General features: G+C 36.5%; 1 protein-coding gene across 2 annotated transcripts in view; it reads left to right on the plus strand.

Annotated features, from left to right (window-relative positions):
- The first annotated feature begins 866 nt into the window (after positions 1-866).
- LOC144980541 (alpha-L-fucosidase-like) overlaps positions 867-15,130 on the plus strand; it is a 30,249-nt gene continuing 15,985 nt past the window's right edge. Inside the window, exons 1-8 of one of the 2 annotated variants that reach the window (XM_078928202.1) lie at positions 867-1,068; positions 1,305-1,497; positions 2,424-2,530; positions 6,369-6,499; positions 6,848-6,978; positions 8,052-8,149; positions 13,829-13,961; positions 14,249-14,419. In XM_078928202.1, the coding sequence (XP_078784328.1) occupies positions 882-1,068; positions 1,305-1,497; positions 2,424-2,530; positions 6,369-6,499; positions 6,848-6,978; positions 8,052-8,149; positions 13,829-13,961; positions 14,249-14,419 (1,151 nt within the window). In that variant the 5' untranslated portion in view covers positions 867-881. Of the gene's footprint in view, positions 1,069-1,304; positions 1,498-2,423; positions 2,531-6,368; positions 6,500-6,847; positions 6,979-8,051; positions 8,150-10,310; positions 10,409-13,828; positions 13,962-14,248; positions 14,420-15,130 lie in introns of both variants that reach the window. The other variant, XM_078928203.1, reaches the window with a different exon arrangement.

Consider the following 15,130-nt stretch of genomic DNA (forward strand, 5'->3'; position numbering starts at 1 on the left):
AATAATAATAATAATAATAATAATAATAATAATAATAATAATAATAATAATATAATAATATAATAATAATAATAATAATAATAATAATAATAATAATAATAATATAATAATGATAACGATGGTGATAACATTATATTATTATTATTATATTATTATTATTATTATTATTATATTATTATTATTATTATTATTATTATTATTATTATTATTATTATTATATTATTATTATTATTATTATTATTATTATTATTATTATTATTATTATTATTATTATTATTATTATTATTATTATTATTATTATTATTATTATCATCATCATCACCATCATTATTATTATTATTATTATTATTATTATTATTATTATTATTATTATTATTATTATTATTATTATTATTATTATTATATATATTTTATTGTTATTGTATTATTATTATTATTATTATTATTATTATTATTATTATTATTATTATTATATATTATTATTATTATTATTATTATTATTATTATTATTATATTATTGTGTATGTGTGTAAGATAGTGGGTGAGTGTGGCTCTACTGATGGTGGATAGCTCAGACGGTAGAGTCACGTTCTCCCCGACGAGGTGGAGTTGTATCAGTAAGGTCGCGTGTTCGAGCCATAGAGAATACAGGCCTCCTAGTCTGTGGTTCGAGCCCCGATCGACGCCTCGAAATTTTTGTCTCTATTGTCTTCTGGCACTTCCCTACTCACTTAATTTCTTGTTTGTATTATCAAGTGCCTATTCTACTCCCTTTTCTGAATTTAGGTTAATATTCACACCGCGAACAAAGGGAAGTTACTTGTTACAGTGGAAAAAATTGCCTTCCTTATGATTTAGGGGCGTCTCCCCTGCAAAATCACATGACAGAGGAAATGGCGTCTCTCAGTCAACATTTTGTCGTTCTCTCGATTTGTTTTATTTTCGCTTATCAGCCGTTTGTCGTGTGTAGATATACACCTGATTGGAAGTCTTTGGATTCAAGGCCAATACCGTCTTGGTACGATGAGGGGAAAATAGGTATTTTCATTCACTGGGGAGTGTTTTCCGGTAAGTTCAATAAATGGGGAACATGTTCATGTTCAATGTGTCATTATTATTCTAAATTCTATCTATCTAGATAGACGACTATTTCCAAGTTCGTTTTGTTTTAGACAAGACTAAGACTGCTGTTCAGGCTTTATCTTGTGCACAATTCACATCAGCCTCATAACTCGTTGTAAAATGATTTTATTTTCTAGGTTACATAACTTTATATACTCTTATTGTCATCTAAAATAAAACAGTTCCCAGCTTCAACAGTGAGTGGTTTTGGTATCATTGGCAAGGGGATAAAAAAGAGGCGTACATTTTGAATTTCATGAAGGACAACTACCCACCTGACTGGACTTACGCTGACTTTGCCAAGGAGTTTACTGTACAGTCACACGTATACGACCCAAACAAATGGGCAGACATTTTTAACGCATCAGGAGCAAGGTAAGTAGACACTCCCCCCCCCCCCCCCCCCCCCCACCAAATAAAAACAGTCAAAAAAACCCCAATAAAAACAAAAAACAACCCCAACCCCTAAAAATTTTTTATTTTTTTTAGATAGCGCTTTTATATCAACATGTACTTAATAATGTGTTCAAAGCACTTTACAAGGCATCCCAAACAAAAGCAACACCTGACATGTATCCGACATGACACCTGAAAGGCGATATTCAAATTTTGTTTTCAATGCAGACAATGCTGTTACTGTCCAGGTTCTCATTTTACAGCTGAGTCTTGTGAGAGAATGTGAGTAAAAAGGCTTTACCTTGGATTCAACGCTACGCCACCCAAAATGGGACTCAAACTAGAGACCTATCAGTTCGAAGGCAAGTGTCATACTACCACAATACCAAAAAAACGACACAAAAGTCAAATTAGTCTATGGTCCCATGCATGAGTGAAAACGAGGATTGAATTTCTGTTCTGTTTGTTGCTTGTTGTAGGTCTCTGAGTGTGGCTCAGTGAGCCAGTGATACAGGTCTCATCTTGTTCCTAAAGTCAAGCGATGTTAAGCTTAATCAGTGGCCGGATGAGTGAAATTATTCTTGAAACATCCTAGACCTGATGTTTTTTCCTTGAGTAAAGCACTTTAAACACATTACCCCACTCAACTCAGGTGTGAATGAGTACCTGGCTGTAGGCAGTGACATATATTGTTAGATGTTTGTACATCAATGATGCCTACAGGTGACTGGTACTGTATGAAATTTTTTTTAAATGGTTCCATATGGCCTGCCGGGGGAATAAATGAAACATTGTGAAGTGCGTAGAGCATGGCTAATCCGTGGAAATGTGCTGCCTATATAAATGTTCATATCATATCAAGCGTTTTGTTCATGTGACATTTTCAATCTCATTTCTTACCTTAGGTATGTTGTACAAGTCACCAAACACCATGAAGGATTCACCAGTTGGCCCAGCAAACGCTCATTCAACTGGAATGCCATGGACGTCGGACCTCGAAGGGATTTAGTAGGTTTGTGAAGAATTATGGTCCACTATGTCAACTCTCTGCTATTATGTCGGATTCAATAATAATAGTATATGTGTATATATAAATATATATAATAAAATATAATATATATATATAATTATATATATATATATAATATATATATATATATTATATATTAATATATATATATATATATATAGTGGTTCTTCAGAGCCATTAGGCTCATGGAGCCAGAGTTTATCCCGGTTTCTATAGCGTAAAACGGACAATAGCAATTGCTTGCTACCCTTTGGATGGACACTAGTCTTTGAGATAAAGCCCAATCACTGCTGGGTGAACAGGGGGTCAGAAATAAATCTCGACTGCACTCAGGATCGATGCAACATTTGTGTGGTGTGGGATGGTGTTAGGTTATGGCTAGGCTCTTTACAACAATATTTGTGTGGTGTGGGATGGTGTTAGGTTATGGCTAGGCTCTTTACAACAACATTTGTGTGGTGTGGTGATGGTGTTAGGTTATGGCTAGGCTCTTTACAACAATATTTGTGTGGTGTGGGATGGTGTTAGGTTATGGCTAGGCTCTTTACAACAACATTTGTGTGGTGTGGGATGGTGTTAGGTTATGGCTAGGCTCTTTACAACAATATTTGTGTGGTGTGGGATGGTGTTAGGTTATGGCTAGGCTCTTTACAAACAATATTTGTGTGTGTGGGATGGTGTTAGGTTATGGCTAGGCTCTTTACAACAATATTTGTGTGGTGTGGGATGGTGTTAGGTTATGGCTAGGCTCTTTACAACAATATTTGTGTGGTGTGGGATGGTGTTAGGTTATGGCTAGGCTCTTTACAACAACATTTGTGTGGTGTGATGGTGTAGGTTATGGCTAGGCTCTTTACAACAACATTTGTGTGGTGTGGGATGGTGTTAGGTTATGGCTAGCTCTTTACAACAACATTTGTGTGGTGTGGGATGGTGTTAGGTTATGGCTAGGCTCTTTACAACAACATTTGTGTGGTGTGGGATGGTGTTAGGTTATGGCTAGGCTCTTTACAACAACATTTGTGTGGTGTGGGATGGTGTTAGGTTATGGCTAGGCTCTTTACAACAACATTTGTGTGGTGTGGGATGGTGTTAGTTATGGCTAGGCTCTTTACAACAACATTTGTGTGTGGATGTGTTGGTTATGTAGGCTCTTACAAACATTGGTGTATGGAGTTAGGTGGCTCTTTACAACAACATTTGTGTGGTGTGGGATGGTGTTAGGTTATGGCTAGGCTCTTTACAACAACATTTGTGTGGTGTGGGATGGTGTTAGGTTATATGGCTAGGCTCTTTACAACAACATTTGTGTGGTGGGATGGTGTTAGGTTATGGCTAGGCTCTTTACAACAACATTGTGTGGTGGTGTGGGTAATGGTGTTAGGTTATGGCTAGGCTCTTTACAACAACATTTTGTGTGGTGTGGGATGGTGTTATGCAGCTCTTTCACTAACAACAACAATTTGTGTGGTGTGGGATGGTGTTAGGTATGCTAGGCTCTTACAACAACATTTGTGTGGTGGGATGGTGTTAGTTATGCTAGGCTCTTTACAACAACATTTGTGTGTGGTGGGATGGTGTTAGGTTATGGCTAGGCTCTTTACAACAACATTTGTGTGGTGTGGGATGGTGTTAGGTATGGCTAGGCTCTTTACAACAACATTTGTGTGGTGTGGGATGGTGTTAGTTATTGGCTAGGCTCTTTACAACAACATTTTGTGTGGTGTGGGATGGTGTTAGGTTTGGCTAGCTCTCAATAATTGTTGAGTTAGCTTTTACCACAACAACATTTGTGTGGTGTGGGATGGTGTTAGGTTATGGCTAGGCTCTTTACAACAACATTTTGTGTGGTGTGGGGATGGTTTAGGTTATGGCTAGGCTCTTTACAACAACATTTGTGTGTGTGGGATGGTGTTAGGTTATGGCTAGGCTCTTTACAACAACATTTGTGTGGTGTGGGATGGTGTTAGGTTATGGCTAGCTCTTTACAACAACATTTGTGTGGTGTGGGATGGTGTTAGGTTATGGCTAGGCTCTTTACAACAACATTTGTGTGTGGTGTGGGATGGTGTTAGGTTATGGCTAGGCTCTTTACAACAACATTTGTGTGGTGTGGGATGGTGTTAGGTTATGGCTAGGCTCTTTACAACAACATTTGTGTGTGTGGTGGTATGGTGTTAGGTTATGGCTAGGCTCTTTACAACAACATTTGTGTGGTGTGGGATGGTGTTAGGTTATGGCTCAGGCTCTTTTAACAACAACATTTGTGTGGTGTGGATGGTGTTAGGTTATGGCTAGGCTCTTTACAACAACATTTGTGTGGTGTGGGATGGTGTTAGGTTATGGCTAGGCTCTTTACAACAACATTTGTGTGTGGATGTGGCTAAAATTGGTGGTTGGATGTGTTATGCTAGGCTCTTTACAACAACATTTGTGTGGTGGGATGGTGTTAGGTTATGGCTAGGCTCTTTACAACAACATTGGTGTGGGGTGTAGTGCGCTAAAAAACTGTGGTGTTGGAGGTGTATATGGCTAGGCTCTTTACAACAACATTTGTGTGTGTGGGATGGTGTAGGTTGGCTTTCCTCTTTACAACAACATTTGTGTGGTGTGGGATGGTGTTAGGTTATGGCTAGGCTCTTTACAACAACATTTGTGTGGTGTGGGATGGTGTTAGGTTATGGCTAGGCTCTTTACAACAACATTTGTGTGGTGTGGGATGGTGTTAGGTTATGGCTAGGCTCTTTACAACAACATTTGTGTGGTGTGGGATGGTGTTAGGCTATGGCTAGGCTCTTTACAACAACATTTGTGTGGTGTGGGATGGTGTTAGGTTATGGCTAGGCTCTTTACAACAACATTTGTGTGGTGTGGGATGGTGTTAGGTTATGGCTAGGCTCTTTACAACAACATTTGTGTGGTGTGGGATGGTGTTAGGTTATGGCTAGGCTCTTTACAACAACATTTGTGTGGTGTGGGATGGTGTTAGGTTATGGCTAGGCTCTTTACAACAACATTTGTGTGGTGTGGGATGGTGTTAGGTTATGGCTAGGCTCTTTACAACAACATTTGTGTGGTGTGGGATGGTGTTAGGTTATGGCTAGGCTCTTTACAACAACATTTGTGTGGTGTGGGATGGTGTTAGGTTATGGCTAGGCTCTTTACAACAACATTTGTGTGGTGTGGGATGGTGTTAGGTTATGGCTAGGCTCTTTACAACAACATTTGTGTGGTGTGGGATGGTGTTAGGTTATGGCTAGGCTCTTTACAACAACATTTGTGTGGTGTGGGATGGTGTTAGGTTATGGCTAGGCTCTTTACAACAACATTTGTGTGGTGTGGGATGGTGTTAGGTTATGGCTAGGCTCTTTACAACAACATTTGTGTGGTGTGGGATGGTGTTAGGTTATGGCTAGGCTCTTTACAACAACATTTGTGTGGTGTGGGATGGTGTTAGGTTATGGCTAGGCTCTTTACAACAACATTTGTGTGGTGTGGGATGGTGTTAGGTTATGGCTAGGCTCTTTACAACAACATTTGTGTGGTGTGGGATGGTGTTAGGTTATGGCTAGGCTCTTTACAACAACATTTGTGTGGTGTGGGATGGTGTTAGGTTATGGCTAGGCTCTTTACAACAATATTTGTGTGGTGTGGGATGGTGTTAGGTTATGGCTAGGGTCTTTACAACAATATTTAATTGTGTCTTCTCTTTGGAGAGAACTATTAATTCCTATAATTATAATGACAAATTTCAATGAAGTTGTCTTAAAATTAAAACGTTTATTATTATTTGTTGTCTTGATTCTTTTTCTTTCCTCAGATGATATATCAAAAGCAGTGAGGAAATATCCAAATTTGAAGTACGGTGTTTACCACTCCTTATTTGAATGGTTCAACCCCATCTTCCTCCAGGACAAGGCAAACAACTATACGACACAGGATTTTGTTAAGGTATGTGTTTCAAAAATATTTTTTTCATTTTAATACTATTGTTTTATCATAATCGTTTGTTTCACAGCTGTATAGTGTCTTGTCATGCCACGAAAACGAAGCAATTTTATATGTGGTCAGTGGCTGGATGGATAGCAGTGATCGTGGAAAAGTCTTGGGTATGGCACATGACACACATTACCCCATTCGATTCAGGTGTGAATGAGTACCTGGCTACAGGCAGTGATGATATTGTAAAATTGTTGGTACAAAAATGGTGCTTAACAGGTGACTAGTACTGTATGATATTATTAGATCTTATTTAACGTTTTGAACATAAGACTGAAGCATTTTCCAATCGTTTCCCAGAGCAAGTCTATGCCTGAGTTGTATGAACTAGTAAACCGGTATAAGCCAGATGTAATTTGGTCTGATGGATGTCCTCACAACAGTGATTATTGGATGGCGAAGGAGTTTATAGCATGGCTTTACAATGACAGGTCAGTATTATTATGATTATTATTATCATCATTATTATTATTATTATTATTATTATTATTATTATTATTATTAGTATTGTTATTATTATTATTATTATTATTACTATTATTATTATTGTTGTTGTTTTTTGTTGTTGGTGTTGTTGTTGTTGTTATTATTATTACAGTGCTTGCTGGATTATAGCTAGCTACCCGGGAGAAGCCAAGAAGCATGCTAGAATCATGCTTGAATCTGAGCGTGCTAAAATCTGATGGTCATTGAAGATAAACAATAAATTCAGCCACCCAGTTTTAGTGGGTCATATTGCAGACTGTGCTGGAATTCAGCATGCTATTATCCAGCGAGTACTGTATCAAATACTCTATGTTGTAACTTTCTTCTATAGTGTGTAATTTTTGTTTTAGGCAGTAACTGTATTGATTACAATGATTGGAATCTCGTTTTAGTTAATAATTGTATCAGTATCAATGATTGAAGTCTTGTTTTAGTTACTAACTGCATCAGTATCGATGATTGAAGTCTCGTTTTAGTTACTAACTGCATCAGTATCAATGACTGAAGTCTTGGAAAATTCATGTCGATGATCAAGACAAAATGCCTCAGTTTCCAACAGCAACTAGGACTATGTTTTCTCTTTATCCTCCTTTTACTTTTGATTTTATTATTTAGCCATAAGTTCTACCTTGCACAAACAAGATGTCTTAATTTGATTTTAAAAGTAGTACTTTAGAGTCATTAACACATGGAGCCGAAGTTTATCCCAGTTTCTATATCGTGCAATGGACAGTAGCAATTACTTGCTAATCTTTGGATAAGATGCAAGTCTATCACAAAGTACTCTTCACCAGATCTACAGGTCCAGCTACCCAAATACTGGGGGGGGGGGGGGGGGGGGGGGGGGTCAGATAAATAATCTCGACAACATAACCCGGGATTGATCTCTGCGCCTTTACATGTGAAGTCAGTGCTCTATCAGCTGAGCTACCCTATTTGAATTAAGTCCATTATTATAATTTTGTTTATTTCTTTAAGCCATTACTTTGGATTGTTGTGGTTATTTATGTCCGTTTAGCCCTGTGAAAGACACAGTATTGGTGAACGATAGGTGGGGGTCTGATGCTGTGTGCAGACACGGCGACTTTCACACTTGTCATGATAGGTATAACCCAGGTAATCAAATGTCATTGGAGATGTAGTAGCATGACATCAGCATGCCTCTTAGAATTTGAATGGCATGCTATTATTTGTGTAAGACACTTTAGACGTTACTTTACTTGTCTCCAAAAAAAAATTTTTTTAATTACATTCCTCTGTGCGGTATCATTAGATACTGTCGCCTATACATTCCATGAAAAAAAAAAAGCAAACAAACGTCTGATATCAACAAGAATCTCCCATGACGTCCAAGGTGACCAAATTGAGGGTCGTGTTGCAGAGTGTTCTGGAATTCAGCGTGCTATTATCCAGCGAGTACTGTATCATAAACTCTATGTTGTAACTTTCTTCTATTGTGTGTAGTTTTTGTTTTAGGCAGTAACTGAATTGATTACAATGATTGAAGTCTCGTTTTAGTTACTAATTGTATCATTATCAATGATTGAAGTCTCGTTTAAGTTAGTAATTGTATCAGTATCAATGATTGAAGTCTCGTTTTAGTTAGTAATTGTATCAGTATCAATGATTGAAGTCTCGTTTTAGTTAGTAATTGTATCAGTATCAATGATTGAAGTCTTGTTTTAGTGAGTAATTGTATCAGTATCAATGATTGAAGTCTTGTTTTAGTGAGTAATTGTATCAGTATCAATGATTGAAGTCTCGTTTTAGTTAGTAATTGTATCAGTATCAATGATTGAAGTCTCGTTTTAGTTAGTAATTGTATCAGTATCAATGATTGAAGTCTCGTTTTAGTTAGTAATTGTATCAGTATCAATGATTGAAGTCTCGTTTTAGTTAGTAATTGTATCAGTATCAATGATTGAAGTTTCGTTTTAGTTAGTAATTGTATCAGTATCAATGATTGAAGTCTTGTTTTAGTTAGTAATTGTATCAGTATCAGTGATTGAAGTCTCGTTTTAGTTAGTAATTGTATCAGTATCAATGATTGAAGTCTTGTTTTAGTTAGTAATTGTATCAGTATCAGTGATTGAAGTCTCGTTTTAGTTAGTAATTGTATCAGTATCAATGATTGAAGTCTCGGAAAATTCATGTCGATGATCAAGACAAAATGCCTCAGTTTCCAACAGCAACTAGGACTATGTTTTCTCTTTATCCTCCTTTTACTTTTGATTTTATTATTTAGCCATAAGTTCTACCTTGCACTAAACAAGATGCCTTAATTTGATTTTAAAAGTAGTACTTTAAAGTCATTAACCCATGGAGCCGGAGTTTATCCCAGTTTCTATATCGTGAAATGGACAGTAGCAATTACTTGCTAACCTTTGGATAGGATGCTAATCTATTGCAATGTGCTCTTCACCAGATCTAAGAGGTACAGCTACCCAATCACTGCTGGGTGAATGGGGGGAGGGGGAGTCAGAAAAATAATCTCGACTTAACCCGGGATTGATCTCAGTCCCTTTACATGTGAAACGAATGCTCTACCAGCTGAGCTATCGGAATCCCCTATTTTATTTAACTCCATTATTATATTTTTGTTTATTTCTTTAAGCCATTACTTTGGATTTTGTGGTTATTTATGTCTGTTTAGCCCTGTGAAAGACACAGTATTGGTGAACGATAGGTGGGGGTCTGATGCTGTGTGCAGACACTGAGATTTTTACACGTGTGATGATAGGTATAACCCAGGTAATCAAAGGTCATACGAGAGATGAAGTAACGTGACATCAGCATACCTCTTAGAATTTGAATGGCATGCTATATATTTCGCATTGTCTTTGTGTAAGACACTTTAGACGTTGCCTTACTAACTTGTCTCAAAAAAAATATTTTTAATTACAACGCTCTGTTCAGCATCATTAGATACTGTCACCTAGACATTTCATGAATAAAATATGATATAAATAAACGTCCGATATCAACAGGAATCACCCATGTTGTCCTAGATGAGCAAATAGAGGGTAAATAATCTTTCCCAAGGAAGAAAAAAATGAACATGCCTTAAATGGTCACCACAAAACCTTGAGCTTTGCTATGTCAGTGGGTTTTTAAAAATCTTCACATGGGATATGATAGGATAAATAATAGAATCTCTGATAGATGGACAATAAAAATGGAAAATGTCACCGTTAAGCAAGTTTATCATGAATTTTAAAAAACCCATGAAAACTGTAGAACGCCATAGCTGTTAATTAGGTCATCTATTTCTATTTAGCCCTGTGAAGGACACAATTGTTGTAAACGATAGGTGGGGGTCTGATGCTACTTGTAAACATGGAGATTTCTACACATGCCGTGACAAGTACAATCCAGGTAGTAGGAAATGATAGGAGGATAGTCTTAACCTTATCACTTTGGCGCTTTTTAATGCTTTTTTAACAGCAAACCTTTGACAAATTTTCTGTCTTCATCGATCAGAGTTAGAATGACCTTAGAAAAGCCTCAAGTCACAGAAAGACTGGCTAAGAATAATCTCGTTTCCATCTCATTGAATGGGGACTGATGGTAATGATAAGTATATTTTTGGTCCTCCCTTCTCAAACACGCTGAAGATTTTACGTATTTAGTTAGGATGTAAAATCAGAGGTGATGGTGGCATAAGCAACGAAATAACTACCAGGGTTGGAAAAGCAAAAATGCAGCATTTGGAAAATTATACAAAATATTGAAATCAAGAACTGTCCAACTAAAAACCAAAATCAACATCTTGAAAGCCACAATCTTATTCAGTCCTCCTATGCAGAAGCGAAACCTGGTAATTGTGTGCAAGAGACAAAAAATGTCACCATGCATTCCAACAACGATGCCTAAGAAAAATACAAAGTGTCGGCTACCGAGACCATGTAACATATACTAACATTTTTAAAAGAACTGGAATGCATGACGATCACCATCCAACAACGCCGTCTCAGCTAGCTAGGACACATCCTCCGCATGAAAGAAGATTGCTTCTGAAAAAAGCATTTGAATGGAAAAATGATAAGAGCAGACAAAAATGAGTACGACCAAAGACGACATGGAAAGTAACTGTTAACAGGGACCTTAGAACAGGGAAGCAGACATAGCAACACAGGGCAGAAAGGAATTGCGAATCTGGACAGCCCACTGTGTCAAAGACATGGGAGGATCTAAGGTCTAAGGTAAAGTCTACTCAAAACAATGGATGACAAATTTGGTTCACTATTCTTCATACATTTTTAGAAAACAAAAACGTTGTTCTATCACTAGTGTCACTCATCACCAATCCAGTGATCCACACTGACTGTATACATTAGTGATGAAAAAATTCCGACTATTAATTTTACTACCAAATTTACATCCAAACATGGAGAAATTACCAAGTATTCCATCAACAGGTTTGTATTTTTCTCATAGTTTGTCCAACTCCTTGTACAGTTCATTTCATTTTCTGTCTACAAATAGTTCCAAAGCAAAATATAGTAGAACCCAACAAAAACAAACAAATTTGTCTTACAGTTTTTATCGAATCATCGATTACTCTAGAAGGAAAAGAGAAACAGAAAGAAAGGCAAAGGGAAGGAAAGAGAGAGAGAGAGAGAGAGAGAGAGAGAGAGAGAGAGAGAGAGAGAGAGAGAGAGAGAGAGAGAGAGATAATCACTCCATTCCCTTTTCATTCAGGTACTCCAGATCATTATTCCATCATAGAAAAATACACATAAAACTAACTTTTCTGGTCGCTGCTTTGCATTTTCTGGCCTGGCTGTGTGGACCTCATTATAATTGATGCTATGCATTTATGTAAAATACTCACAACACTCGCTAGCCAAATTTAACATACCAACACACAAAACGGTGTGTAACCTTTAAAATTTATAGTTTGATTTATATAATTTTGTGAGAACTAATCACTAACATGCTGTCTAAAATTGATAACAAAGAGCTGAGTGACGTCATCTTCATTCCAACTAGGCAAACTTCTAATACCTTAACCCATAAAAACACTTTTTTAAAAAAAACCATTGGCTTTATTACAGCCCTATTGGAAGTCTTTTATTTTATGTTATAATTCTATATCCTCGGATTACATGTTTGTTGGGGTTTTTTTACCCCCACTTGTAAAGTTTTGAAGTTAGTAAATGAATTTCACCACTAATTAAATCTTTTATTTACATTACATAACTTAAGTAAGAATAAAACATATAGCTAGCGCAATATCCACTAAATGTGCTCAAAGCACTGTAAAGCCAACAGAAGTCAAAGTGATACTAAGCGGCTAGAAGCTGTGGACTGAGAAAAGTAAAAACAAACATGAATACAACAGCTTTAAAAAAGAACAAAATACCAAACAGGAAACGTTTTGGGATCAAAACCATTCTTCAGCCAAGAAGAAGAACAATAAAAACTGCTATCAAATTTTATTTTTTAAAAATTTAATTTCAATTGCAAGAGTTCCAAAAATTATTTCTGTTCTGATGTTTCCAAGTTATAAAAATATGTCTTAAAGGTGACTTGATTTATCAGTGGTAAGTCCATAAAGGGACTTGACTTATCAGTGATATGTCCATAACGGGACTTGACTTATCAGTGCAATGTCCATAAAGGGACTCGACTTATCAGTGAAGACATGATAGCAATTTTCAATTAAGTTTTGGATATTAGGCGATCACTAGCATGGCATGGAACGGGCAGTAGCAATTAATTTGGATATGAAACTATCACCATCATTGCAGTTGCAAAATGATTTCTACCATCTCTGAATTACAACCAGCAACTCGTCTATTGCTCGTTGGATGGAGATTTATTGCATCACGGTCTCGTGTTTAACAATTTTGCCACCAAAGCCTCTTCTAGTTCTAGTTCAAATATAAATGTATAAATTCTTTTCATTTTCTCTTCACTTTGCTCATCACAAACATACATATTTCCTTCTCCTCCACCTCTGACATTCAAAGAAAATTTAGAAAAAAATGTAATAAAATTCATTTTAAAAAAATAAATTTTTCTTTGTCTACCCCAGTTCCAACATTTTTTGCTGCTATTTGTATTTTCTCATTATCGCATTTTTAAACAATTTCCACGGTTTTCAATCACTATCTTCTTTTTTTTTTTAAATAACGTTTTCTATTTGCAAACTAATATTATATATATATGCTTTTTGTTATAACTAAGTACCATCATTTGCTTTGTTTTTGTTATTGCCTTTGAATTCTCCTTGACTTTGTGCTTCAGGTTAAGTAAAGGTCACTTTAAAGCATCATAATATAGTAACTTAAACTCTAAGTCTAAGTCACTCAAACTTATTGAATGCCAGATTACATAAATGTAAGCATTTTGAAGTGTCTTTTAATCCTTGTGAGGGTAAATTGGTGATATTCAAAGATAACTGACTATATTTTTACAACTATATAACTATATAATTACAAATTTTTGGATTTTTATAAACAGACCTGCCGTAGACTGTATGGATATTGGATATAGTGGGATATACAAAATATACGTTGACGTTTCGTTACATGAAGAAGAGATTTGGTCTGAATATTTTTGGATTTTTATAAACAGGCCTGTCCTAAACTGTATGGATATTGGATATATAATGTTGACAATGACAACGTTTCGTTATATGAAGAAGACATTTATTCTGAAGCGTTCTCATTTTACTTTAGAGATGCTCATGAAGTTCTAATTACAAATTTTGTGCTATATTATGCAGGTCTGGTACCTACTAAGAAGCTTTGTATTGAATTGATGAATGTTCTGGATGTTTCTGACCAGGTAAACTCGTCAAGCACAAGTTTGAGAACGCCATGACTTTGGATCATCGCTCTTGGGGCTACAGGCGTAGGACTCAACTTTCTGATGTGCTCTCCATTGAAGAACTGATCAAGACTGTGGTGACCACTGTCAGGTAGAACTTTGTTTTGATGATGATGATAATGATTATTATGATGGTGATGATGATAATGATGAAGATAATTGAATCCTGCAGCTTTACTGATTCAGAATGAGTTTCCCAATCACAAAAGAACTTTGAGAGCACTTATACAGGGAAAAAAGTTTGAAATTGCAAACGCAAAGATTTAAAAGTTATACCCTTCGATTGATCTGAACTGTTATTTTTTCTTAAAATAAATATTTTTAAAATTCCGGCTTCATCATGGGTCTTACGGTTCTGATTTCTATGCCACATTTCAGTTGTAACGGTAACATCTTGATCAACGTTGGCCCCACCAAAGATGGGATCATCATCCCTATCTTCGAGGAAAGGCTCCGCCAGTTGGGCTCATGGCTTGGCATAAACGGGGAAGCCATTTATAAAACAAGGCCATGGACTTATCAGAACGACACACTCAGCCACAATGTTTGGTATGTATTTATGTTTAATTTCCCCCCCCCCCCCCCCCCCCCCCCCAAAAAAGAAAAACAATTTAACAATTAAGCCCATGGACTTAACAGAAAAGATACTATCAGTCAATCAGTCCCAATATTTGGTATGTTAACATCCCCCCCCCCCTCTCCCCCCCCCCCCACCCCCCCCCCCCCCCCCAAAAAAATATTAAAATATTGAGCTTTAATATAGCACAATAGCCACTGTCAAAAACCAAACGAAGGCAGTCATTTTGGGATTTTATCTGAGTCCCTTTTATTCACCAAGGGACATAACTGTAACAATCAACATCAACACAGTAAAACATAGATTATGTATCATTACATCCCTCCCTTCCTGAGATTCCAAATAAAATTAACTTCACTAACACCATTACAGCCAATAAACCTGTCATCTGCATTTTTTGCAGCCGCAAATATCAGGGCGATCCGCAAATTTTGGCAAATTTCCCAAAATTGGCAAATCGTGGCAAAGTTTGGGAAAATTGGCAAATCGCGTGGCAAATTTTGGGAAAAAAAAGAATCTCAAACAAGATAACGAAAAAAAAAAATGCGAAACTTGAGAAATGTTGCAGCTTTGCCTGGGCCCAAACCAAGGGAAGCTACTCTCTACGGATAATGATCCTTTAAAATATTTGTAACAACACTATTCACAGTCATTTCATTTCTCAAGTCAAATAAATCGAGTCA

The sequence above is a fragment of the Berghia stephanieae genome, chromosome 10, assembly GCF_034508935.2.
Source record: "Berghia stephanieae isolate SIO BIC M18660-M18661 chromosome 10, UCSD_Bste_1.3, whole genome shotgun sequence".
Lineage (NCBI taxonomy): Eukaryota > Metazoa > Mollusca > Gastropoda > Nudibranchia > Aeolidiidae > Berghia > Berghia stephanieae.